Genomic DNA, 27,970 nt, shown 5'->3' with positions numbered 1-27,970 from the left:
ATTAAAACACAATAATTTCTATTTGTTTTGGTGTCTGCTCTCATTTGTTCAAATGGTGTTCATTTTGTCATATAAGAAATATCTGTTAAAATTTTGAATATGTATTTTGTTGCATCTGGATCGTTCCAGACATACCATCTCACCCCGGCAGTGCCTCCTAGAGTGCACCTTCAGCATGCTAAATGTAGGTTCTGTTGTATTAATTATGCTTCAGTATAGACCAAAAAAGGTGGTTCATATTATATGTGTGTGCTGTATGTCAACATGACGAAACACTACACAAATGAGTGTCTACATGGTCACAGCTGGCATATATGCAAAATACATATTTGATTATTGCGGCATGCACAAATTATGCACAATGTTAGTGATTGTACAACCGTGGCGCTTGTAATTTGTATTTTAGTAGATCAGGCCCCTAAAGTTTTGCTATTACGGTTTGCTCAACGCTTCTGTTATTTCTTTACAGGATTTTGGACAGGACTTACTGTTTGTGTGTTGATGCAGTCTATTTTCTTCATCATATTTTTGTATAAGCTTGATTGGAAGAAGGTTGCTGAAGAGGTGTGTAATGAGATTCCCAGAAGCATGTTGTCACCTCGATTAAATGACTCCACTTTAATGTCTTTGATCAGGCACTCTTGAGAGCTGGAGTCCAGGTCAAGGTTGATCAGGACATGTCCCAAATGAAAGATTTAGGCAAGTACAAGTGTAAAAATGCCACCAAATAATTTGGCCATCAAGTTCAAACACTCTCACTAAACGCTTATATGATTGAATTTCCAGACTCGCACGCCAAAGTGGGTAAGGCTTATGACACGGCTTTCAGTTGTGAGAGCGCTGAAGAGGTCCAAAACCCCCAAGAGTTTCCTGACCAACATAAGGTTGGAATCACCATAGTTGGAGATGTTCTCTCACTACCACAGCTGCTGTTGCGCCGTGGCTTGACTTTATTTTTAATGGTTGTCATCCTTGTGGTCGGAATATTAGCCAATCAATTTTTCACTGAAAGGCTGAAATGATTCTTTGCCTGGTTTGATTGCTCAATCATCTCCTAAAGCAGTGGTTCTCAATTGGTTTGATTGGGGACCTACCATCACTCCTAATGACAAGCAGCCATCCAAATGGTGGATTATTTTACAACTCAAAAAACATGTACCGTATTTTTTGGACTATAATGCGCACGTAAAATCCTTTCATTTTCTCAAAAATCGAAATATTATAACCCAGTGCGCCTAATGTACGGAGTAATTCTATAAGAGATACGTGTAGACTGCAATATGGTGCCAGTAAACAACATCAAAACTTTAAATGTTCCATTGAAAATAAAGAATATTACACACGGCACTCAAAAATCTGTCAACATGTTTTAGTATGACTTTGAAGCCACATCGCTTGATGGATTGTCGGCCCATTACAGCTACCGTAGTCAGAGATACAAGTATTACTATGATGTGTGTATAAGGACCGCAAAATGGCACCCATTAGCTGACATATTATCTAAAGTTTTGTTTCGTAATATTAGGAAAAAAACCTTTTTTTTTCCTTCTGGTACCTGCTGATTTGTATTTGGGATCTGCATAAGTCCTGAAAATGTGCGCAGGTCCGCTACTGTCGTCCACACCGATACCGTAGTTGATAAGCTTCTTGTTTTTCTCTATTTTCCATTTTTTTTCTGCTGTTGCCATTTCTAATATAAAGTAGCGTAAAGTTCTAACTTATTACGCTATGGAAGCGCTAAAAACTACCGGTGTAGTGGGTTTACATAATCCACGAATATTTAGTTATTAGAGAGTTCCGGTCGGACGTTTTTTCACAGGACACATTTCCGGCGTTGTTGCACTAGTGAGCCATGGATGAGGAAATGCCGCTGCGTTATTGATTTAAGTAAAGTCTGAATGTCATTATAACAGTTATCTCCATCTTTTGTCACTTCTTCAACTCCCATCCTTGCACATTACACCGCTACAACAAAGATGACCGGGAGAAAACGGTGCGGAAAGTGAGCCACGTAAATAAGACCGCGCACAAAACTGCTCACCCTGAAGCAACTGTCAGAAAGCGTCTTGATGATCTGTAAAATATAATCTATGCAACATTTTGACCAAAGAACCACCATTACATGTTATGTAGACTACAGGATAGTATTTTAAATTTAGGAAAAATTCATAATATGACCCCTTTAATGCACCTTATAATCTGGTGCGCCTTTTGTATGCATTAAAAAATTGTGTAACAATAGTATTTACTGTTAGAATCGGCCCTCTGGGGCCAAACATAATTGTGACGTGGCCCTCATTGAAAACGGCTTTGACACCTCTGACTTATATTGTCAGAGGGCCTATCGTGGGTAACACCTTTACAATTACTCAATATGCCCAAACACCTTTTCGTGTTGTGTTGCGCAGTTCTTATTTTGATTGTGCAGAAATAAGAGACGCACTGTTGTTCATTGCTGCCTGTGTTCATGATAAAGACGTGACTTTATTGTCAAAGGTAAAGTGCATTTACGTTGAAATGAAGTGTTTTACTTTGTACTGCTGTCAACTTGTTTGAATGCCTTTTGAGTCAAGTGTGGAGATAATTGGTTCAATTTTACCTCCATTGTTTATGGATTAGTATATCACGGTACATTTTTGGTGTACTTTTTACCTTTGTTTTCACCCTCTTTTAGTGCCCTTATGCACTTAATTATGTCCATCCTTTGTAACTGAGCTAATGTGTGGAACAATTTCTCTTGTGAATTATTTGTCTAAATCTAAGCCTAACTAGTCACTTGATAGCAATTGTAACTGTAATTTATGTGTTTTATCGCTAGATGGCTCTAGAGACTACATAATCCCCCTGTCAATGTTTTTAGTCTTACAAACTGTTTGATCTGTACTTAAGTTTCATGCCAATGTCATTCTTTCTATGCATTTGTCAAGAACACACACACACACAACAACACACATCTACTCAAGACGTCAAATTAATTAAAGGACTCTCTGGCTAAAATATGTCTGTAGTGTCCCAATTTTAAACGAACCAATAGCTATTCTTCAAAATAGTAATAATAGTACTAATAAAAGTCATGATAGTGATAACAACAATGGCTATTTTAATTCCACATTGAACAGCCAACAAAGCATTATGACTTAATTACGATGGTCATGTCATCAAATCTGTATTTACAGTATTCATGAAATAGTTACTAATATTAAATTATTTCTGCCCGTGTTTAACTTGGATTTACTGATAAAAGGTGACTTTTTCAAGGATTCAGGGAGCTTTATTTGTCATTTGCACTTTTAATCAGGAGACCCTCAACAACTTGCCATTTTTCAAATTTAAGTTTAAACAGCATATATTTTTAAATATTTCTCACATAAATTATTCTATGCATAGATAAAAATTCCAAAGATCTATACCCAAAATAAATTCATATGTTTTTGGATCCTGTCATTTCCAACTTGACATGCTACCACTTTTGAACGTCATCAGGAGGCACAGCATCAACTTCTATTGTTGTGATGCCATACACTGCTTATTATTTGTATTTTGGACATCAAGTCTTGGCTAGCACAACCTCTCAACCAAAACAAAACCAGGTTGTTGTTTTTGGTTATGAAGTGCAGCTAGAGAAACAAATCTGCACTTAAAGTCACATATCAAAAATATTTTATCAGTCTAAGAATTACATGCAGGTTTGATTTATTCTCCTTTGATTAGTTTTTTCCTTTGTTTGCTGCATTTTCTCTCGTCACTCTTGCTTGTTGGTATTTTATTAAATACTTCTGCTTACGTTCAAAATTAATTTAACCTGTTCATTAACATTAACAATGAACTTATCTTGAGTTTCTCTAAACTTTTAAAGGGAAACTGCACTTTTTTGGGGAATTTTCCAACCGCTCACAATATTTATGACAATGGATGGATTCTTTTAATGTATTCTAAATATTAAATAAACTTAATTAAAAGTCCGCTTACAATTGAGCCAATGGGACTCCACTATTTCGCCCATAAAATCCAATAAATAACAATTCAAAAAGCACCAGCAATACTCCATTTGGATTTTGTGATTTGAATATTAATCAAGTATTAGTGATAAAGTTACAGAAGGCATTAATGCAGGCGACCTATTCATAGCGGTGACGAGATGACTTCTTGTGTTACAAGAGTGGTCTGCTGCTTTATCGCTTTCCTGCTCCCTGTAAATTTATTGCAGATCATAAGTCATGCATCTCACCTGGACAACAGGTGGCTGAGAATATAACCAGCAAAGTGGGACACTTTGACCGCCACTTTGGACCTGGAACTGACGACAATGACACAAAAAGTGTGTGTTTCCCCCCCCCCCCCCCCCCCCCCCCCCGGCCCTCACCTCGTATCTTTGCAAGGATTATGAGACATTTTTCATCTAAAAGGGAATATATGAACAGTCGGCATCCTCCTGACAGTGGACTTTGCACAATAAGTGATGTTTAGTTATGTTTGTTGGCTCTCATAAAGTCTGCAGTGAGCAGAAATCAATGATGAAGAAGAAAATAAGCAAATGTGATGCATTTTGGAAATCATTGCACAGCTTATGCTTAAAATAAGCAAAATGCGTAAATATTAAATGTTTTTATAAATTAGCTCGTTACTACATTACATATGTACTTACATCATGTAAATAAAACCCTAATCAAAGTGTTTGGATGTTTTTTTAGGGGCTCTAGAAGCATAACTGAACAACTCCCATAGGCTGCAATGTTATCAGACTTTTGATTGAATTCATGTAATATTTAGAAAATATGTTTAAAAAAATCTATCCGTCATCATGACTTTCATAATGATTGTGAACAATAGGAAAAATTACAAAAATATACCATATTTTTCAGAGTATAAGTCGCTCCGGAGTATATGTCGCACCCGCCGAAAGTGCATAAAAAAGAAGGAAAAAAACATATAAGTCGCACTGGAGTATAAATTGCATTTTTTGGGGAAATGTATTTGATAAAACCCAACACCAAGAATAGACATTTGAAAGGCAATTTTAAATAAGTAAAGAATAGTGAACAACAGGCTGAATAAGTGTACGTTATATGACGCGTAAATAACCAACTGAGAACGTGCCTTGTAAGAGTCATTTAAATAACTATAACATATAGAACATGCTATACGTTTACCAAACAATCTGTCACTCCTAATCGCTAAATCCCATGAAATCTTATACGTCTAGTCTCTTAGATGAATGAGCTAAATAATATTATTTGATATTTTACGGTAATGTGTAATTAATTTCACAGATAAGTCGCTCCTGAGTATAAGTCGCACCCCTGGCCAAACTATGAAAAAAACTGTGACTTATAGTCCGAAAAATACGGTGCAGTTATAATGATAAATGGGTTGTACTTGTATAGCGCTTTTCTACCTTCAAGGTACTCAAAGTGCTTTGACACTACTCAGTTCCCCTTTAAATGTCCAACTGTTTAATTATTTGGTACTTGGTGGTACGCAGGCTTCTTCTAATGAATGACTTAATTAAATATTCAAAGTTGTTACTATTCAAACTGTGTGTAATGTTACCGTGGCCAAAATGCTACATGTACTTGTTCAATGAATCAGTAGAGTGGAAAAACAATTTGACTTTATATGCTTATTTGTCTTTCATTGTTCAAAAAGGGACAAGTGGTAGGAAATGGATGGATAGATGTATCCATTAAACCACATCCAATTGTATTTACAATCCGCAAAGTAAGTGAAAACACAGTTAAAACATCACAAAATGACACAAATTCAGTCAGCCATTTTTAATATTCCTGCTTCGGATACCTTTGTCTATTTTCAGATATTGCCATCATGGTAATAACGCTTCTGCACTCTGACCATGTTATGAGATCAGTCATACTGGAAATACGCACAAATTAGAACGCAGTGTGGTGTTTATCATTGACAATCCTTATGCATTCAAAATCGTAAACATATAGCATTGAGTCAACAGATCGAGTGTCCTCTGTTGTGCTCATTATTCTCTCTTTAAAAACATCTAGAAAGCACTAACAATTGGTGTTTATCATTGACAATCCTTATGCATTCAAAATCGTAAACATATAGCATTGAGTCAACAGATCGAGTGTCCTCTGTTGTGCTCATTATTCTCTCTTTAAAAACATCTAGAAAGCACTAACAATACTCCATTTACATGTAATGACCGGAAAATTAACCAAATATGAGTGGTATTGTTGTTATAAGCACCAACGCAGACAGACTATTTTAGCGGAGCAGTGAGCTAATGCTAGCTTACGCTGCTATTTGTGACACACTGATCTGACGGCTTCTTTTGCTTCATTTCAAAACTACCTTACCTGGTAGTAGACACATGTGGCCATGGACCCACAGGAGAATCGACTTTCACGCCCGTGAGATGGCGAAATAGACCCTTAAAGACGCTAACTGCAGCAACTTTTTTTTAACCTTTGGTGAGGATTGTGATTGATTCTTCATCTAAACAAAACTATATGAGCATCCCATCGGTCAGCATCCCAGCGAGAGTGGAAATACTACAGTAAGTCCTGTCCTATCACCCCGCAAATCAAACTGTTGATAGATGCCCATTCCTACTGTTGAGATGTACTTTACAAAAGAGAAGTGTGAGATACTTCTTATTGACTTATTTGTATTGGACAGTGTCCTGCTGCACTAAGTACCGACTGCCTTGTTTTCAATAAATATTTATGTGCACTTCGCTACTGTGTTTTGTTGCTGGTCATTGTGGTGATACTAAGGTGGTACTTGGTGAAAAAAGTTTAAGAAGCACTCACTTAGTACTTTTTGCATATCTTTGTTCTCATGAACTGAACATCAATGTGTTTTAAACTTGATTGAGACATTTTCACAAGAAGGCATACAGTATATCTTTATGTGACTCTTCCAGTCTTCTTTGCTGCAACTTACTAATGACACTCTGCGACTTCAAGCTCAGCGGGCACTTCCCTCTGAGAACATCCTGTTTGAAGCCCTGCAAATGCAGACTACTGTTCATAGCTACTTTGAAAAATGTGTGGCATTGACACGTATACTTAAACAGTTCTAAAATAAAACAATAGTTTGTTGTTGTGCATAATAGTCATGAATTGTAATAAAATACAAGATTAGTCTGTGGGCTTAATAAAACGGTGCAATGTTCCCATTTTTGCAGATTTGGAGATGTAATATTTGATAAAATAATACACTGTATATTAGGAAATTACATGATTGTGATGTTCATGTAACTCTGCCTTGAATGTAACAGAAGTGAGTGATTTGTGAATTTCACGGTGAAACGGGTCAGTGTGTGTGTCTCACAATACGAAGGTACTGGGTTCGATCACCGGGATCACAGTCTTTCTGTGTAGTGTTTGTATGTTTTCCCTGTGACTGCTTGGGGTCCTTCTGGTACTCTGACTTCCTCCCACCTCCAAAAACATGCACCTGCAGATAGGTTGATTGGCAGCACTAAATTGGCCCTAGTGTGTGAATGATTGTCTATCTGTGTTGGCCCTGCGATGAGGTGGAAACTTGTCCAGGGTGTACACTGACTTCCGCAGTTGCACGTGCAGCTGGGATGGGATCAATCACCCCCGTGACCCCGAGAGGGACAAGCGGTAGGAAATGAACGGATAGTCTGATTGTTGGTTGAGTTCAGCAACGTAAATATTCTGTCTACTTTCCATTCTTTTGACTGCTCTTTCAGCAGTTTAATACAATCCTCAAAATGTATATGTTTTTGTATTGCGAATATAGATTTGATTTAGATGATTGGATTCAAAATGCAAATAAAATATAAAATGTGAATTAAAAGTCCATCCCACACACGAGGGGTGCGTGGATAACCCAAATATCAATAGAGTTGACTTTGGCTCAATACAAGCATTAGTTCTCTTATATGTTTATTTTCACAAATTTGTGTTTTGTTGTGTTGTGCTGGTCAAATTGTTTATATTGTTGGATTTGCATAATATATTATGTTTGTGTTGATAATAAATATGTCCTTGGACTAGGGCTGGGCGATATTGCCTTTTTTTAATATCGCGATATTTTTAGGCCATATCGCAATATACAATATATATCACGATATTTTGCCTTGGCCTTGAATGAACACTTGATGCATATAATCACAGAAGTATGATGATTATATGTGTATACATTAAAACATTCTTCTTTATACTGCATTGATATATGCTACTTTTAAACTTTCATACAGAGAGGGAAATCACAACTAAGTCAATTGACCAAAAGTGTATTTATTAAAGTTATTAAGCAATGGCACAACATTCACGTCATTTCAAAACAGAAAGTGCAAGATTGTCAGAGACATTTTAAGTGTCAAATAAAAATGAGCTGCATAATAGGAAATCGAATAGTATTCGTCCTTCACTATGTGGTATGTTACTACGGTTATGAAATTCTCCTCATTCTCTAGCAAGTGACTTTTCAAATGATGCTACATATTAGCAGTAATACTACTTTTTATAGCAATGCTTCTACCGCATGCTTTCCTTATTACGGTTGTCTGTTCGACATATTCCCACTTGAAGCCGAACCACCGCCAGACGATGGAAACCCTGCTGTTTTTATTGGGAATTAAGTCTTCATTTGTTACCAGATCCGCACCTTCTTTCTCTCGTACGGCTACGTTAGCAGCTAACGTAGCCCAATCTGCTACCTCTGCTCTTTGAGGGCGGACACGTATGTGACATGACGTGACAGTATGTGACGTGTAAAAATGTGCGCCCGCTTGTCTGTGAGAAGGAAAGAGTGGGAAGAGCCTGAAGTGTAATGCTCGCAGCTAAAAGCAACTGCGTGAGAACATATACTCGAATATTGCGATATAGTCATTTTCCATATCGCACAGAGACAAACCCACGTTATATCGTATATATCGATATATCGCCCAGCCCTACCTTGAACACAGGAAGGCTCTGATAGGTTTATATGAGAGCCATATCGCACAGAGACAAACCCACGTTATATCGTATATATCGATATATCGCCCAGCCCTACCTTGAACACAGGAAGGCTCTGATAGGTTTATATGAGAGCCAGTAGTTATTTTGCACTGTTGACTTTGTTTTGCTTAATTAATTGTAATACGTAATATAGGGAAAAACTTTGATTGTTTTGTTGATATTGCTACATTTACATACCCGTTATTGTTTGTACACATGTATTATTTTTTTAAACAAGTGCTTGGAGGCGGGATGGCTTTGAAACTGTTGATGAATGTAGAAAAAACCCCGTTTCAATATGAGTTGGGAAATTTTTTTAGATGTAAATATAAACGGAAGACAATGATTTGCAAATCATTTTCAACACGTATTCAGTTGAATATGCTACAAAGACCACATATCTGATGTTAGAACTGATCAACATTTTTTTTTTGTAAATAATCATTAACTTTAGAATTTGATGCCAGCAACACGTGACAAAGAAGTTAGGAGAGGTGGCAATAAATACTGTTAATGTTGAGGAATGCTCATCAAACACCTATTTGGAACATCCCACAAGTGTGCAGGCTAATTGGGAACAGGTGGGTGCCATGATTTGGTGTAAAAGCAGCTTCCATGAAATGCTAAGTAATTCACAAACAAGGATGGGGCAAGGGTCACCAATTTGTAAGCAAATTGTCGAACAGTTTTAGAACAACATTTTTTAAAAGAGCTATTGCAAGGAAATAAGGGATTTTCCCATCCACGGTCCGTAAAATCATCAAAAGGTTCAGAGAATCTGGAGAAATCACTGCATGTAAGCGATGACATTACAGACTTTTGATCCCTCAGTCGGTACTGCATCAAAAACCGACATAAGTGTGTAAATTATATCACTACATGGGCTCAGGAACCCTTCATAAAAACACTGTCAGTAACTACAGTTGGTCGCTACATCTGTAAGTGCAAGTTAAAACTCTACTATGCAAAGCAAAAGCCATTTATCAACAACACCCAGGAACGCCGCCGGCTTCGCTGGGCCCGAGATCATCTAAGATGGACTGATGCAAAGTGGAAAAGTGTTCTGTGGTCTGACCAGTCCACATTTCAAATTATATTTGGAAACTGTGGACGTGCTGTCCACAGGAACAAAGAGGAAAATAACCATCCGGATTGTTATAAGCGCAAAGTTCAAAAGCCAGCATCTATGATTGTATGGGTAACTTACACATCTGTGAAGGCACCATCAATGCTGAATGGTCCATACAGGTTTTGGAGCAACATATGTTGTCATCCAAGCAACGTTATCATGGACGCCCCTGCTTATTTCAGCAAAACAATGCCAAGCCATGTGTTACAACAGCGTGGCTTTGTGGTAAAAGAGTGCAGGTACTTTCCTGGCCCGCCTGCAACCCAGAAATGTCTCCCATCGAAAATGTGTGGCGCATTATGAAGCGTAAAATACGACAGCGGAGACCCCGGACTGTTGAACGACTGAAGCTCTACATAAAACAAGAATGGGAAAGAATTCCACTTTCAAAGCTTCAACAATTAGTTTCCTCGGTTCGCAAACGTTTATTGAGTGTTATTAAAAGAAAATGTGATGTAACACAGTGGTGAACATGCCCTTTTCCAACTACTTTGGCACGTGTTGCAGCCATGAAATTCTAAGTTAATTATTATTTGCAAAAAAAAAAAATAAAGTTTATGTGTTTGAACATCAAATATCTTGTCTTTGTAGTGCATTCAACTGAATATGGGTTGAAAATGATTGTATTCAAATCATTGTATTCCGTTTATATTTACATCTAACACAATTTCCCAAATCATATAGAAACGGTGTTTGTATGTAATTTAAGGGAATATGCAACCATCCATCCCTTTTCAACCGCTTGTCCCTTATAGGGTTGCAGGGGGTGCTGGAGCAGTGACGTGCTGTCAGGGGAGGGAAGTGAGGCAGTGCCTCACCTTGCCACCAGGGGGGTAAAAGGATTAACCATGAGATGTTCAAAAACAAAGTAATAATATAAAATGAGTTTCAATATTTCTCTTTTGGTCTATTCTTTGTATGTGATTTTGATGTGGTTCCTGTATATTTGTATAATTTTCCTGATCAAAATAACGCAGCATACGAGAAGTGAGGCAGCCACAGGTGGTGCCTCCACAACTACACACAAAGTGGATTGAGCGTGTGCGTGCCAGGGGGCGCGTGCTTGTTCCCACAGGGGAAAGGCAGGCCATGGGGCAGCAAGTACCTCTGCCTCAAGTAGGGGGCGATATATCAAAAGTTCATGAACCCCTAAGAAGTAGAAAAAGAAAACAACAGAAAACAACTGCTATGCTTCCCGCAAACTGCAACGCTTTTTCGTCCTAAAAATGGAGGATTTGATTTTTAAAATAAGGAATTTTTCAAGACTAGACTTTCAATCAAAGCATGAAGTCATTAATACTGGTAAACCGATGCCAGAGCTGCCAGGTTTGATTCAAACGTGTGTGGTCCGAGGACAGAAAATAACGCGTTCATTTCAAAAGGATTGGTATACTCGAAAAGAATGGCTTTGTGGCTGTGCTACTAAAAACGTCTTTATTGCTTTCCCTGCCTTTTAGTCTCAAGTGACTGTATTTAGACCCAAATGGGATATACTGAGATGGCTACTTCTCCAAGGTGTACACTGCCTTCCGCCCGAATGCAGCTGAGATTGATTCCAGCAATTGCTCAACCCCGAGTGGGACAAGCGGTAGAAAATGGATGGATGGGATGGATCTGAACAACCTGCCAAGAAGCCTCGAAAAACATGAAAGCTCATCTGCCCACATTCAAGGTCAGATTTCTTTAAAAACGTTTGGAATATCACCTATTGATCTGGTTCAAAATGAACAACGAAGACTACATATAAGGATCCACAATGCCAATGTAAAGGAAAATCGTGAGATATTAAAAGACCTGATAAACGCCACTTGTTTTTGGGGAAACAGTAGCTTGCATTTTGCGGCAATTATCTCAATTGAGAAAGAGAGACTTAAAACTCAAAGAAAAAGACAAATAGGAGGACTTCTACAACAAAGTCATAGAGATCTTCGTCCAGAAAGAAAGGCGAATGGACTTCATTTACAAGTATTGGTAAGATATACTGTCTAGTCCAGGAGTGCCAGCATCCAAAATGCGGCCTGTAGGAAGTCATAAGTTAAAAAAAAAAAAAAACATTATTACTTTTAAAAAGCTGTCTTTTCAAATTTATTTTCCACCGCTTGTTACGCTTGGTTTCCCTTAACTGCTCGGCATATCACATAAAAATGCATTTTTCCATCGATAACGTGACATCATTGCACCGCAATGTCAGACAAACACGCAGCAAGTTTATATATATATATATATATATATATATATATATATATATATATATATATACAAACCCCGTTTCCATATGAGTTGGGAAATTGTGTTAGATGTAAATGTAAACGGAATACAATGATTTGCAAATCCTTTTCAACCCATATTCATCCATCCATTTTCTACCGCTTATTCCCTTCCGGGGTCGCGGGAGGCGCTGGAGCTGAGAACCCATATTCAATTTAATGCAATACAAAGACAACATATTTGATGCTCAAACTCATAAACTTTTTTTTTTTTTTTGCAAAAAATAATCAACTCAGAATTTCATGGCTGCAACACGTGCCAATTAAAGTAGTTGGGAAAGGACATGTTCACCACTGTGTTACATCACCTTTTCTTTTAACAACACTCAATAAACATTTGGGAACTGAGGAAAATTATTATTGAAGCTTTGAAAGTGGAATTTTTTCCCATTCTTGTTTGATGTAGAGCTTCAGTCGTTCAACAGTCCTGGGTCTCCTCTGTCGTATTTTAGGCTTCATAATGCGCCACACATTTTCGATGGGAGACAGGTCTGGACTGCAGGCGGGCCAGGAAAGTACCCGCACTCCTTTTTTACGAAGCCACGCTGTTGTAACACATGCTGAATGTGGCTTGGCATTGTCTTGCTGAAATAAGCAGGGGCGTCCATGAAAAAGATGGCAGCATATGCTGTTCCAAAACCTGTATGTACCTTTCAGCAATAATGGTACCTTCACAGATGTGTAAGTTACACATGCTTTGGGCACAGTTTATGAGTTTTTGTTTCCCTTCATAAGTCTGGACTCCCTCAATAAGGCGCACTTGGAAATAATGCATTTTGTTTATGGGTGCAATTGCGGCAGAAGTCCACAGGAGGGTTCTAATCCCCTGCTGTCCTTAATAGTCTTAATGTTGCTTTTTCTTTCCGCTGTTCTTTTTAGACTTAATGTTGCTTTTTTTCCCCCCCTAGATCCTTAACCCAATGTACAGCTTTTTCGGGGGACTTCCAGCAAATAGAGAGACACATTTTGAATTCCTTATCCAGGTGGAGATCCAAGGCAAGTCGGCCTTCTTAAAGGGACACACACCTAGACACTTAGGCAAATGTACAGCCTTTTTGGGGGACTTCCAGCAAATACAGGGACCAATTTTGATTTCCTTATGTGATGGGACACAAGTAGGGGATTTTATTTTTTGTTTCATTGCCATGCAAGTCATAATGTTTTATTGATGTGGATTTTAAATTGCATGTTTTTACATTTTAGAATTTGATTGTTTTTAATTGCATGTTTTTACTCCTTGTGGACCTAGCTGGTATGTTAAGACATTGCCCCTTTTAGCTGGTTGCCCCTAACAACCAAAGTGCCCAATCCAACGGCACGGGAAATTGGGTACACCTGCGGAGCATTAGGACTGCACATTTAAAAGGAGCAACAAGAGAAGGAAGGAGAAGAAAGGTTCGACAGAGGGAAACAACAGGCTTTGACGAAAGGAGAGAGGGGACGGAAGGATTCGGCAGGTTTCGCCCGGTGCGGAGAAGAATCAACAGGCTTGGCCAAGAGCGAGAGGGTTAACGCACGCAGGCTGGGAAGGAACCCCCCGGACGACACAACAGACCCGCAGGCTACCGAGCGAACCCCAAGAAACACACAACACGCAGTCTTTCACGAGAAAGGGGTCTCGTTTGTCGTAGTTTAGGCTTCATAATGCGCCACACGTTTTCAATGGGAGACAGGTCGGGACTAAGGGCAGGCCAAGTCTAGTACCTGCACTCTTTTACTATGAAGCCACGCTGTTGTAACACGTGGCTTGTCTTGTTGAAATAAGCAAGGGCGTCCATGATAACGTTGCTTGGATGGCAACATATATTGCCACAAAACCTGTATGTACCTTTCAGCATTAATGGTGCCTTCACACATGTGTAAGTTACCCATGCCTTGGGCACTAATGCACCCCATACCATCGCAGATGCTGGCTTTTCAACTTTGCGCCTATAACAATCCGGATGGGTATTTTCCTCTTTGTTCAGGAGGACACAGTTTCCAAAAATAATTTGAAATTTGTACTTGTCAGACCACGGAACACTTTTCCACATTGCATGAATCCATCTTAGATGACGGCTTCTTTTGCTTCATTTCAAAACTACCTTACCTGGTAGTAGACACATGTGGCCATGGACCCACAGGAGAATCGACTTTCACGCCCCTGAGATGGCGAAATAGACCCTAAAAGACGCTAACTGCAGCAACTTTTTTTTAACCTTTGGTGAGGATTGTGATTGATTCTTCATCTAAACAAAACTATATGAGCATCCCATCGGTCAGCATCCCAGCGAGAGTGGAAATACTACAGTAAGTCCTGTCCTATCACCCCGCAAATCAAACTGTTGATAGATGCCCATTCCTACTGTTGAGATGTACTTTACAAAAGAGAAGTGTGAGATACTTCTTATTGACTTATTTGTATTGGACAGTGTCCTGCTGCACTAAGTACCGACTGCCTTGTTTTCAATAAATATTTATGCGCACTTCGCTACTGTGTTTTGTTGCTGGTCATTGTGGTGATACTAAGGTGGTACTTGGTGAAAAAAGTTTAAGAAGCACTCACTTAGTACTTTTTGCATATCTTTGTTCTCATGAACTGAACATCAATGTGTTTTAAACTTGATTGAGACATTTTCACAAGAAGGCATACAGTATATCTTTATGTGACTCTTCCAGTCTTCTTTGCTGCAACTTACTAATGACACTCTGCGACTTCAAGCTCAGCGGGCACTTCCCTCTGAGAACATCCTGTTTGAAGCCCTGCAAATGCAGACTACTGTTCATAGCTACTTTGAAAAATGTGTGGCATTGACACGTATACTTAAACAGTTCTAAAATAAAACAATAGTTTGTTGTTGTGCATAATAGTCATGAATTGTAATAAAATACAAGATTAGTCTGTGGGCTTAATAAAACGGTGCAATGTTCCCATTTTTGCAGATTTGGAGATGTAATATTTGATAAAATAATACACTGTATATTAGGAAATTACATGATTGTGATGTTCATGTAACTCTGCCTTGAATGTAACAGAAGTGAGTGATTTGTGAATTTCACGGTGAAACGGGTCAGTGTGTGTGTCTCACAATACGAAGGTACTGGGTTCGATCACCGGGATCACAGTCTTTCTGTGTAGTGTTTGTATGTTCTCCCTGTGACTGCTTGGGGTCCTTCTGGTACTCTGACTTCCTCCCACCTCCAAAAACATGCACCTGCAGATAGGTTGATTGGCAGCACTAAATTGGCCCTAGTGTGTGAATGATTGTCTATCTGTGTTGGCCCTGCGATGAGGTGGAAACTTGTCCAGGGTGTACACTGACTTCCGCAGTTGCACGTGCAGCTGGGATGGGATCAATCACCCCCGTGACCCCGAGAGGGACAAGCGGTAGGAAATGAACGGATAGTCTGATTGTTGGTTGAGTTCAGCAACGTAAATATTCTGTCTACTTTCCATTCTTTTGACTGCTCTTTCAGCAGTTTAATACAATCCTCAAAATGTATATGTTTTTGTATTGCGAATATAGATTTGATTTAGATGATTGGATTCAAAATGCAAATAAAATATAAAATGTGAATTAAAAGTCCATCCCACACACGAGGGGTGCGTGGATAACCCAAATATCAATAGAGTTGACTTTGGCTCAATACAAGCATTAGTTCTCTTATATGTTTATTTTCACAAATTTGTGTTTTGTTGTGTTGTGCTGGTCAAATTGTTTATATTGTTGGATTTGCATAATATATTATGTTTGTGTTGATAATAAATATGTCCTTGGACTAGGGCTGGGCGATATTGCCTTTTTTTAATATCGCGATATTTTTAGGCCATATCGCAATATACAATATATATCACGATATTTTGCCTTGGCCTTGAATGAACACTTGATGCATATAATCACAGAAGTATGATGATTATATGTGTATACATTAAAACATTCTTCTTTATACTGCATTGATATATGCTACTTTTAAACTTTCATACAGAGAGGGAAATCACAACTAAGTCAATTGACCAAAAGTGTATTTATTAAAGTTATTAAGCAATGGCACAACATTCACGTCATTTCAAAACAGAAAGTGCAAGATTGTCAGAGACATTTTAAGTGTCAAATAAAAATGAGCTGCATAATAGGAAATCGAATAGTATTCGTCCTTCACTATGTGGTATGTTACTACGGTTATGAAATTCTCCTCATTCTCTAGCAAGTGACTTTTCAAATGATGCTACATATTAGCAGTAATACTACTTTTTATAGCAATGCTTCTACCGCATGCTTTCCTTATTACGGTTGTCTGTTCGACATATTCCCACTTGAAGCCGAACCACCGCCAGACGATGGAAACCCTGCTGTTTTTATTGGGAATTAAGTCTTCATTTGTTACCAGATCCGCACCTTCTTTCTCTCGTACGGCTACGTTAGCAGCTAACGTAGCCCAATCTGCTACCTCTGCTCTTTGAGGGCGGACACGTATGTGACATGACGTGACAGTATGTGACGTGTAAAAATGGCATTAATGGTGCCTTCACAGTTGTGTAAGTTACCCATGCCTTAGGCACTAATGCACCCCCATACCATCACAAATGCTGGATTTTTAACTTTGCGTCGATAACAGTCTCTATGGTTCGCTTCCCCTTTGGTCCGGATGACACGATGTCGAATATTTCCAAAAACAATTTAAAATGTGGACTCGTCAGACCACAGAACACTTTTCCACTTTGCATCAGTCCATCTTAGATGATCTTGGGCCCAGAGAAGCCGGCGCCGTTTCTGGATGTTGTTGATAAATGGCTTTCGCTTTGCATAGTGGAGCTTTAACTTGCACTTACAGATGTAAGGTAATGATGAGAGGTATAGCAGATTAGTCTCTCTTAACAAGTGGCTGGCTAGCTTCTATAGACAACAGGGACTAATGTTTATTGATAATTGGCCCTCTTTCTGGGGCAAACCTGGCTTGCTGAGGAGAGACGGCCTTCACCCTAACCGGGAAGGCGCTATCCTCTTGTCTCGGAACATAGATTTCGCGTTGAACCACATTTGACTAATTGCACTAGAGCAAGCCCGGTCACAGGCAATTACAGAGTTTGCTAGCCTGGGTAAGGAGTCAGTTAAGTTAGAACTAGCCAGCGCCAGGCAGGATAATCCCTGTACACATAGCAACTAACATAATGTTTTTTCTGCTATGACTATGTCAGAGTTAGACATGCGTTCTACTGAGCTGGCAAATTATGATGCGTTCAGTTTATCGCAGCACCAAGTAGACAATCTGAAAATTCCCGTCATATCAATTCCTAGATATGGTCCTAATTATTTTAAGTGCACTGCGCATAATAAACGCAACATTATTAATATTGCTCCTACGGATAATTTTATCAAAAACTCCTTATAACAACCCACTACCTATAATATGGGCTTTCTAAACATCAGATCATTGTCTCCCAAAACGTTATTAGTTAATGAGGTCATTAGAGACAACAATCTTAATATCATCGGTCTCAGCGAAACCTGGCTTAAGCCAGATGACTTTTTTGCGATAAATGAGGCTTCTCCTCCTAACTATACGAATGCGCATATTGCCAGTCCCCTTAAAAGGAGTGGGGGGGTCGCACTAATATACAACGAAAACTTTAACTTTAGTCCTAACTTAAATAATAAATATAAATCGTTTGAGGTGCTTTCTGTGAGATCTGCCACACCGCTGCCTCTGTGCCTGGCTGTTATCTACCGCCCCCCAGGGCCCTTTTCGGACTTTATCAGTGAATTCTCAGAGTTTGTTGTTGATCTAGTGACGCACAACGATAATATAATTATAATGACGGACTTTAATATCCAATACCCCATCGGACCCACCATGCGTGGCGCTCCAGACTATAATTGATAGCTGTGGCCTTACACAAATAATTAATGAACCGACGCATCGCAGCGGTAATACGATAAACCTAGTTCTTGTCATAGGTATCACCGTTTCCAAAGTTATGATACTCCCGTGTACTAAAGTAATGTCCGATCATTACCTTATAAAATTCAAAGTTCAGGCTCATGTTCGGCAAACTAATAATAACTGCTACAGCAGCCGCAACATTAATGCTGCCACAACGACGACTCTTGCTGGCCTACTGCCCTCGGTAATGGCACCATTCCCAAAGTATGTGGGCTCTATTGATAACCTCACTAACAACTTTAACAACGCCCTGCGCGAAACCATTGTTCCAAAGAGGCGTATGCCATGGTTTACAGAAGAAACTAGAGCTCAGAAATTATTATGTAGAAAGCTGGAACGCAAATGGCGCACGACTAAACTTGAGGTGCACCATCAAGCATGGAGTGATAGTTTAATAACTTATAAACGCATGCTTACCTTAGCTTGAATTAAATATTACTCAAATCTCATCCGCCTTAATAAAAACGATCCAAAACTGTTTAGTACAGTAGCATCCACCCACTCGGCAGATGACTTTATGAAGTTCTTTAATAAGAAAATTGAACTTATTAGAAAGGATATTAAAGACAATGCGTCCCAGCTACAACTGGGTTACAATAACACAGATACGACTGTATATACGGCGGATACTGCAAATATCCAAAATAGTTTCTCTCATTTTGATGAAATAACATTAAAAAAATTGTTACAACATGTAAATGGAATAAAACAAACATGTTTACTAGACCAACTTCCTGGGAAACTAATCAAGGAGCTCTTTGTATTATTAGGTCCATCAATGCTAAATATTATTAACTTATCACTTTCCTCGGGCACTGTTCCCCTAGCATTCAAAAAAGCGGTTATTCATCCTCTCCTTAAAAGACCTAACCTCAATCCTGACCTCATGGTAAACTATCGACCGGTGTCTCACCTTCCCTTTATTTCGAAAATCCTCGAAAAAATTGTTGCAGAGCAGCCAAATGAACACTTAGCGTCTAACAATCTATGTGAAACCTTTCAATCCGGTTTCAGGGCAAATCACTCAATGGCGACAGCACTTGCAAAAATGACTAATGATTTATTGCTAACGATGGATTCTGATGCGTCATCTATGTTGCTGCTTCTCGATCTTAGCGCTGCTTTCGATACCGTCGATGATAATATTTTATTAGAGCGTATCAAAACACAAATTGGTATGTCGGACTTAGCCCTGTCTTGGTTTAACTCTTATCTTACTGACAGGGTGCAGTGCGTCTCCCATAACAGTGTGACCTCGGACTATGTTAAGGTAACGTGTGGAGTTCCCCAGGGTTCAGTCCTTGGCCCTGCACTCTTCAGCATCTACATGCTGCCGCTAGGTGACATCATACGCAAATACGGTGTTAGTTTTCACTGTTATGCTGATGACACCCAACTCTACATGCCCCTAAAGCTGACCAACATGCCGGACTGTAGTCAGCTGGAGGCGTGTCTTAGTGAAATTAAACAAAGGATGTCCGCTAACTTTTAGCAACTCAACGCCAAAAAAACGGAAATGCTGATTATCGGTCCTGCTAGACACCGACCTCTATTTAATAATACAACTGTAACATTTGACAACCATATAATTAAACAAGGCGACTCTGTAGAGAATCTGGGTATTATCTTCGACCCAACTCTCTCCTTTGAGTCCCACATTAAAAGCGTTACTAAAACGACCTTCTTTCATCTCCGTAATATCGCTAAAATTCACTCCATTTTGTCCACTAACGACGCGGAGATCATTATCCATGCGTTTGTTACGTCTCGTCTCGACTACTGTAGCGTATTATTTTCGGGTCTCCCCATGTCTAGCATTAAACGATTACAGTTGGTACAAAATGCGGCTGCTAGACTTTTGACAAGAACAAGAAAGTTTGATCATAATACGCCTATACTGGCTCACCTGCACTGGCTTCCTGTGCACTTAAGATGTGACTTTAAGGTTTTACTACTTACGTATAAAATACTACACGGCCTAGCTCCATCCTATCTTGCCGATTGCATTGTACCATATGTCCCGGCAAGAAATCTGCGTTCAAAGGACTCCGGCTTATTAGTGATTCGTGAAGCCCAAAAAAAGTCTGCGTTCGGGCTCCAGTACTCTGGAATGCCCTCCCGGTAACAGTTCGAGATGCTACCTCAGTAGAAGCATTTAAGTCTCACCTTAAACCTCATTTATATCCTTTAGCCTTTAAATAGACCTCGTTTTTAGACCAGTTGATCTGCCGCTTCTTTTCTTTTTCTCCTCTGTCCCCCCTCCCTTGTTGAGGGAGTCCGGTCCGATGGCCATGGATGAAGTACTGGCTGTTCAGAGTCGGGACCCAGGATGGACTGATCGCCTGTGTATCGGTTGGGGACATCTCTACGCTGCTGATCCGACTCCGCTTGGGATGGTTTCCTGTGGACGGGACTCTCGCTGCTGTGGGGTGGGTGGGGTGGGGGGGGTTGGGTGCCCACACATGATGTCCTCTCCAAGGTTCTCATAGTCGTCATTGTCACTGGCATCCCACTGGGTGTGAGTTCTCCTTGCCCACTGTGTGTGAGTTTTACTGGGTTGTACTTGTATAGCGCTTTTCTACCTTCAAGGTACTCAAAGCGCTTTGACACTACTTCCACATTTACCCATTCACACACACATTCACACACTGATGGAGGGAGCTGCCATGCAAGGCGCTAACCAGCACCCATCAGGAGAAAGGGTGAAGTGTCTTGCTCAGGACACAACGGACGTGACGAGGTTGGTACTAGGTGGGATTTGAACCAGGGACCCTCGGGTTGCGCACGGCCACTCTCCCCACTGCAAGTTTTCCTTGCCCTTATGTGGGTTCTTTTGAGGATGTCGTAGTCGTAGTGGTTTGTACAGTCCTTTTAGACATTTGTGATTTAGGGCTATATAAATAAACATTGATTGATTGATTGATGTAACGACAAATTGTTTTTAGTGACAGTGGTTTTCTGCAGTGTTCCTGAGCCCATATGGTGATATCCTTTAGAGATTGATGTCGGTTTTTGATACATTGCCGTCTGAGGGATCGAAAGTCACGGTCATTCAATGTTGGTTTCCGGCCATGCCGCTTATGTGGAGTGATTTCCCCAGATTCTCTGAACCTTTTGATGATATTATGGACTGTAGATGTTGAAATCCCTAAATTTCTTGCAATTGCACCTTGAGAAGCGTTGTTCTTAAACTGTTTGACTATTTGCTCACGCATTTGTGGACAAACGGGTGTACCTCGCCCCATCTTTTCTTGTGAAAGACTGAGCAGTTTTTGGGAAGCTGTTTTTATACCCAATCATGGCACCCACCTGTTTCCAATTAGCCTGCACACCTGTGGGATGTCCACATAAGTTTTTGATGAGCATTCCTCAACTTTATCAGTATTTATTGCCACCTTTCCCAACTTCTTTGTCATGTGTTGCTGGCTTAAAATTCTAAAGTTTATGATTATTTGCAAAACGAAAAATGTTTATCAGTTTGAACATCAAATATGTTGTCTTTTTAGGATATTCAACTGAATATGGGTTGAAAATGATTTGCAAATCATTGTATTCCGTTTATATTTACATCTAACACAATGTCCCAAATCATATGGAAACTGGGTTTGTATTAGACACATTAAAGTTGTGCTGTTAAAGTGTAAACGTTATGATCCAAAAAAGGTCAATGTGATGCTGACCTCGATAGCATATATCAGGGTTGACAAGCAAGATGTAGCTGACATATTATTCTTAAATGTAGGTGATAGGATACTTCGGAAAATTGTTTAGGTTCACCAAATGAGCTGTGACTATCTCATGGTCAAATACCATGCTGATAAGTTAACAGGGAACAGACAAAAAGTGGCACCCTGTCACTGCAGGGACAAAGCATTAATTCAAGTTGGAAAACATTCAAGCCCAGTAAAATTCCACACAAAAACACATTGCTGGGGCCTATCCAGCAATGCCAATCGCTGGGCAAATACCTCCAAAAAACATTCACACTTAGATTCACATCTGTAGACAATATGGTCTGTATTTGTACTCTTTGAGATTGTTTTATTTTCACTATAAAAGATAGACCTCAGCCGGGCCCACCTCCCAATAGTAAAAACGTTTTAAATCTACAAAGTGATCTGGATCACCCCTAAAACCCATGACCCTATCGAAGACAAGCCGTATAGAAAATTAACAAATGTCTAAAACAGGCCGACTTTAGCATATGAATAGTTTAATAAAACAAAACACAAATGTATTAAACTTAGTTCCTGGAGCTAAAGGTTCCTGTAGACATGTTTGGTTTACGTTTCCGCTGCATTTCACAGTTCAGGGTAGTTTATACACATCAGTTGTCACAGCAAGTAACCAAGTATTTGATGTGTTTTACCTTCGTTGCCCTTATTTGTTGCCTCCTCTGTTTCACAGATTCCGATGTCGTAGAGTCCCAGTCAAGGGCGTAGAATTGGGTAGGGACGCTAGGGACACGTCCCTACCAATATCCAGCCGCTACTGTGTAGTCACTATCAATACAAGCGCTGCCCGTAATGTTTAGTCAATGATTATGGCACAAAAAGGGTTAAATGTCTGTCTCTGCTAGAAGTCCCGCCTCTAACCTAAATATCGCTCCCTGATTGGTTGCCACTTTCATGCTAACTTACGTGTGATTGGCTGTCCCTGCTGTCACTCCTTCTGCTTGTAAAAGCTAGCCTACATGCTAGTTGCTAGCGAGCGGACGACACGCAGTGCAACTCGGTGTAAGTTGTAAGTTCTAACTTGTAAGTAAGTGTAAGTTGTAAGTAAGTGTAGATTGTAAGTAAGTGTAAGTTGTCAACATGTTCGGCATTTGTTGTTCCTGGCACACGGTAGCTAGATGGATTTTAATATCAGTGCTGTGATTTACATTGTGTTTGTGTCTGTTTGCGTGCGTGTATGCTGTAGATTTTGAAAGATGTCAATGAAAAGAAAACTGGATATAAAATACTTATTTAGGAGTCAAACTGTAAGTTACTTCAACAATATTGAATAATTCAACAATGTATCACTCCAGTCACGCCCCTTACAGTGCTATGATGAGCATATACCATGGACTGGAGTGATATATTGCTTTTGTAAAATGGTTACAAATAAAGGCATTATGAAATAGGAATACTCAATCAATTTAATGTAGTTTTATTCAACCAAAAATACATATTATCCAATAAAATAGCCTCACTGTGGAAAAAATAGTCCCACCTATCCAGACGTTAGCTCCAAATTAGCACTGCATCTTGTCTTTTCCGCCGCCTTTTTTCAGGTGAAAGTCAATGCCCAGTCCCCTTTACCATTGTTAACCCTCCCTAGAGGTGAAAGTTAACCTTAAACATGTGAATTCAGCTACTTAAATCCGTTTTTTAACATCGTAAAAACATCAGCTGTCTTTTACTATGGACTGCAACAGTCCGTTGTCATGGATACATGACAACAACTTCCATTCATACCAGTCATGCGTGCCTGAGGCGGAGTGATAGCCTACGCTGTGATAAGGCTTTAGAATATTTAAACCACGGTTAACAGCCAATCAGATCGCCGGATTTCACCTTTCCGTTTTATTTTTCAAATAATTTTCTTGTTTCATGTATTTGTGTAGAAGTGAGCAACGGTTTGAAAATACCAATGTGGTGGAAATACAATAAACCCTCACTAGATGATCATGTGATTTTACAATGCTAAAATATAATTCATTAATATGAAGTAATATTCATATTTAGTAAAAGCCTTTTTGCTCAGGCAGTAACTGTACCATCAAGCTCTATGGTCATTGTCCTTAATGTATCTGTCATGCATCAACATATTTTTGGCCAGCAGTTCATTTCTGTGACAGACCGGCAGAGGCATGTGTTTGGCTCTTTCAAATAGGAACAACCAGTGGACACTAATCTGCTTGTATTTGAGTATTAGTGACAAACATATTTACAGTACAAAAGCAGCAATAGAAAGAAGTAGTTGAAGGGAAAAATTGTGATTGATTTAAACACAAGTTGGGGAAAAGATTATTACAGTTCATTTATGTTTATTTACAATGTTGTATTGCATGAATGTATTTCTGATGTTGTTGATGGACAGTAGGCTATGTTAATTGACAGTATGATGCACAGTTGCACTACAGCCCTACACTAAAGCGTAAAGATGAGAACTCTTCCAAGTTGTCTCCTTTGCTTTCATTTTAGTTGCTTTACCCTATAACAGGGGTCGGGAACCTTTTTGGCTGAGAGAGCCATGAAAGCCAAATATTTTAAAAAGTATTTCCATGAGAGCCATATAATATTTTTTTCAACACTGAATACAACTAAATACATACATTTATAAATAAGACCAACATTTTTAGAGTATATTAAGTCCCGTATCTTTTAATAACATTGTTATTTTTAAGCAAACCAATAGTTGATAAAAATACTTGTTGAACAGGTGCGGTAGAAAACGGATGGATGGATTAAAATGCATTAGAATGTTTTATATTTTGAACGTTATTTTTAACACTGTGATTACCAGCGGAATTATTCATTACTTATCGTGTTAAGTAATGTCAGCTAATATTTATCTGAGAGCCAGATGCAGTCATAGGTTCCCTACCCCTGCCCTATAACATCTGCATGACGTGAAATTATGATTGCTAATGTAAAAAAAAAAAGTAAACTTTCAGAGTGCTGCCTTGGAGCATTTTTGTGTCCCCACCAATCTCAAAATCAAACCTACTCCCTTGGTCCCAGTGAGCAGCTGTCGTTGCTACTTTGAAGTCCAACTTAAGACTTTATATTTCTCTGTAAATACAAAACCCAAAACCAGCGAAGTCGGCACGTTGTGTAAATCATAAATAAAAACAGAATACAATGATTCGCAAATCCTTTTCAACTTCTATTCAATTGAATACACTGCAAAGACAAGATACGTAACGTTTGAACTGGTAAACGTTGTTATTTTTTGCAAATATTAGCTAATTCGGAATTTGATGCCTGCAACATGTTTAAAAAAAGCTGGCACAAGTGGCAAAAAGACTGAGAAAGTTAAGGAATACTCTTCAAACACTTATGTCGAACATCTCACAGGTGAAGAGGCTAATTGGAAACAGGCGGGTGCCATGAATTTGTATACAAGCAGCTTTCATGAAATGCTCAGTCATTCACAAACAAGGATGGGGCGAGGTTCCTGGGTTTGTGAATAAATGCGTGAGCAAATTGTCGAACAGTTTAAGAACAACATTTCTCAACGAGCTATTGCAAGGAATTTAGGGATTTCACCATCTACGGTCTGTAATATCATCAAAAAGTTCAGAAAATCTGGAGAAAGGCCAAAAACCAACATTGAATGCCCATGAGCTTTGATCCCTCAGACGGTACTGCATCAAAAAACGACATCAGTATGTACACAATATCACCACATGGGCTCAGGAACACGTCAGAAAACCACTGTCAATAACTACAGTTTGTCGCAACATCCGTAAGTGCAAGTTAAAACTCTACTAAGCAAAGCAAAAGCCATTTATCAACAACACCCAGAAACGCCGCCGGCTTCACTGGGCCCGAGCTCATCTAAGATGGACTGATGCAAAGTGGAAAAGTGTTCTGTGGTCTGAGGAGTCCACATTTCAAATTGTTTTTGGAAACTTTGCACATCCTGTCCTCCGGACCAAAGCGGAAAAGAACCGGCCGGACTGTTATAGGTGCAAAGTTCAAAAGCAAGCATCTGTGATGGTGTGGGGGTGTATTAACCCGACTTAAACAAGTTGAAAAACTTTTTAGATGGATGGCGGCGCGTGTAGACGCAGCGATCTCTCGCTCTCCCGACCGTGCGGTATTTTGTTCGTTAGAGTTTTCGTCAATAAGTTTTTCCCGTCAGCCTACATTGGAATACAAATACAGTACTTTTTTAAATATCCGAAAAATCAAGACCTGCAATGTTTTAGAACGCGACACAAAGACGCTAAGAGAGCTTGGACTACTCCGCCGGAGTGCTACCACACCGCCTGCTAACCCTCCCCGAAGGAGGAGGCATCGGAAGCGGTGTGCAAAGACGAGGAAGAGAGGCAAGCGTGGAGGCATCCGAGCTAGGCTAGAGGCTAGTCCAACTCGCCCAGCTATACCATCTATCCTCTTGGCAAACGTACGATCACTGGACAATAAAATGGATCACATACGACTGCTGAGGACAACGGACCGGAAAGTGAGTAACTGCTGTGTGCTTGTTTTCACTGAAACATGGATTAATGGCAACATTCCAGACTCTGCTGTACAACTGGAGCAGCTAGCATGCTACCGAACAGACAGAGCGCTCGTAAACGGAGGGAAGACTCGTGGCGGCGGGATCTGTGTTTACATCCGTTATGCGTGCTGCCGAGACGCCACGGTGGTATACAAACACTGCTCACCACTGGCGGAGTTTATGATCGTGAAGTGCCGTCCTTTCTATCTGCCCAGGGAGATGACCGCAATCCTACTAGTTGCTGTGTACATCCCTCCCACTAGCAACAACAGTGATAGAAACGCTGCACTTCATTAACTGTACCAAGCCATCAGTGAACAACAAACAGCACATCCAGATGGTTTCTCCATTCTTGCCGGAGATTTTAATCATGCTGATCTCAAGACTGTTTTGCCGAAATTTCATCAGCATGTTCACTTCCCAACCAGGGGGGATAACACCCTAGACATGGTTTACACTTCTCACAAAGGAGCTTACAAAGCCACTCCCCTCCCCCACATCGGCCTCTGTGATCACAGTTATGCTAACGCCAGCATACAGACAGAGAGTGAAAGCCACCAAACCGGTTCCGAAGCAGATAAGAGTGTGGCCAGTGGGGGCCTCCTCTGCTCTTCAAGACTGCTTCGACACAACAGACTGGGAAATGTTCAAACAAGCAGCCACCCACAATAACAACATATACATTGAGGAGTACGCAGACACTGTGACCTCCTACATTACCAAGTGCATGGATGATGTGACCCACACAAAGAAAATTATCATTCGGGCCAACCAGACGCCATGGTTAACAGGGGAGGTCCACAGGCTGCTGAGAGCCAGAGACAAGGCCTTCAGAGCTGGAGATGGATCTGGCTTGAGAACAGCGGGAGCCAACCTGTCCTGGGCATCAGAAAAGCAAAACAGGACCACACAAAGAAGATAACCTCCCACTTCAAGGACAGCAGAGATGCACGCAGCCTATGGCAGGGCATTCAGGCCATCATGGACTACAAGCCCATGCCACAGAGCTGCGACAGTGACACCTCTCTGCTCAACAACCTGAACCGCTTCTTTGCACGTTTCGATACACAAAACAACACTCGCTCACAGAAAACTACACCCCCTCTACACGATCAGACCCTGTGCCTGTCTGCCGCCAGTGTAAAGAGAACACTCTCTACCATCAAAACCCGTAAAGCAGCAGGCCCAGACAACATCCCCGGTAGTGTGCTGAAGGACTGTGCAGAGGAGCTGAAGACATCTTTACAGACATCTTTAACACCTCCCTGAAGCAAGCCATTGTTCCCACATGCTTCAAAGCCGCCACTACCATACCTGTGCCAAAGACATCATCCCTGTCAAGTTTTAACGACTACCGTCCTGTGGCACTGACATCCATCATCATGAAAAGCTTCGAACGGTTGGTCATGTCACATATAAAATCCGTCTTCCCCACCACCTTGGACCACTTCCAGTTTGCATACCGAGCCAGACAATCTACAGAG

General features: G+C 40.0%; 1 protein-coding gene across 1 annotated transcript in view; it reads left to right on the top strand.

The window, feature by feature from the left end:
* Window positions 1-2,997, top strand: part of LOC133557827 (multidrug and toxin extrusion protein 1-like) — a 141,454-nt gene extending 138,457 nt beyond the window's left edge. The window contains exons 14-16 of the mRNA XM_061908661.1: window positions 470-564; window positions 636-699; window positions 787-2,997. Coding sequence (XP_061764645.1) covers window positions 470-564; window positions 636-699; window positions 787-1,022 — 395 coding nt within the window. The 3' untranslated portion in view covers window positions 1,023-2,997. The remainder of the gene's footprint in view (window positions 1-469; window positions 565-635; window positions 700-786) is intronic.
* Window positions 2,998-27,970: the final 24,973 nt, after the last annotated feature.

The sequence above is a fragment of the Nerophis ophidion genome, linkage group LG01 (assembly GCF_033978795.1).
Source record: "Nerophis ophidion isolate RoL-2023_Sa linkage group LG01, RoL_Noph_v1.0, whole genome shotgun sequence".
Lineage (NCBI taxonomy): Eukaryota > Metazoa > Chordata > Actinopteri > Syngnathiformes > Syngnathidae > Nerophis > Nerophis ophidion.
The sequence above is the reverse complement of the archived record's forward strand: the minus strand, read 5'-3'. Positions and strand labels throughout refer to the sequence as shown.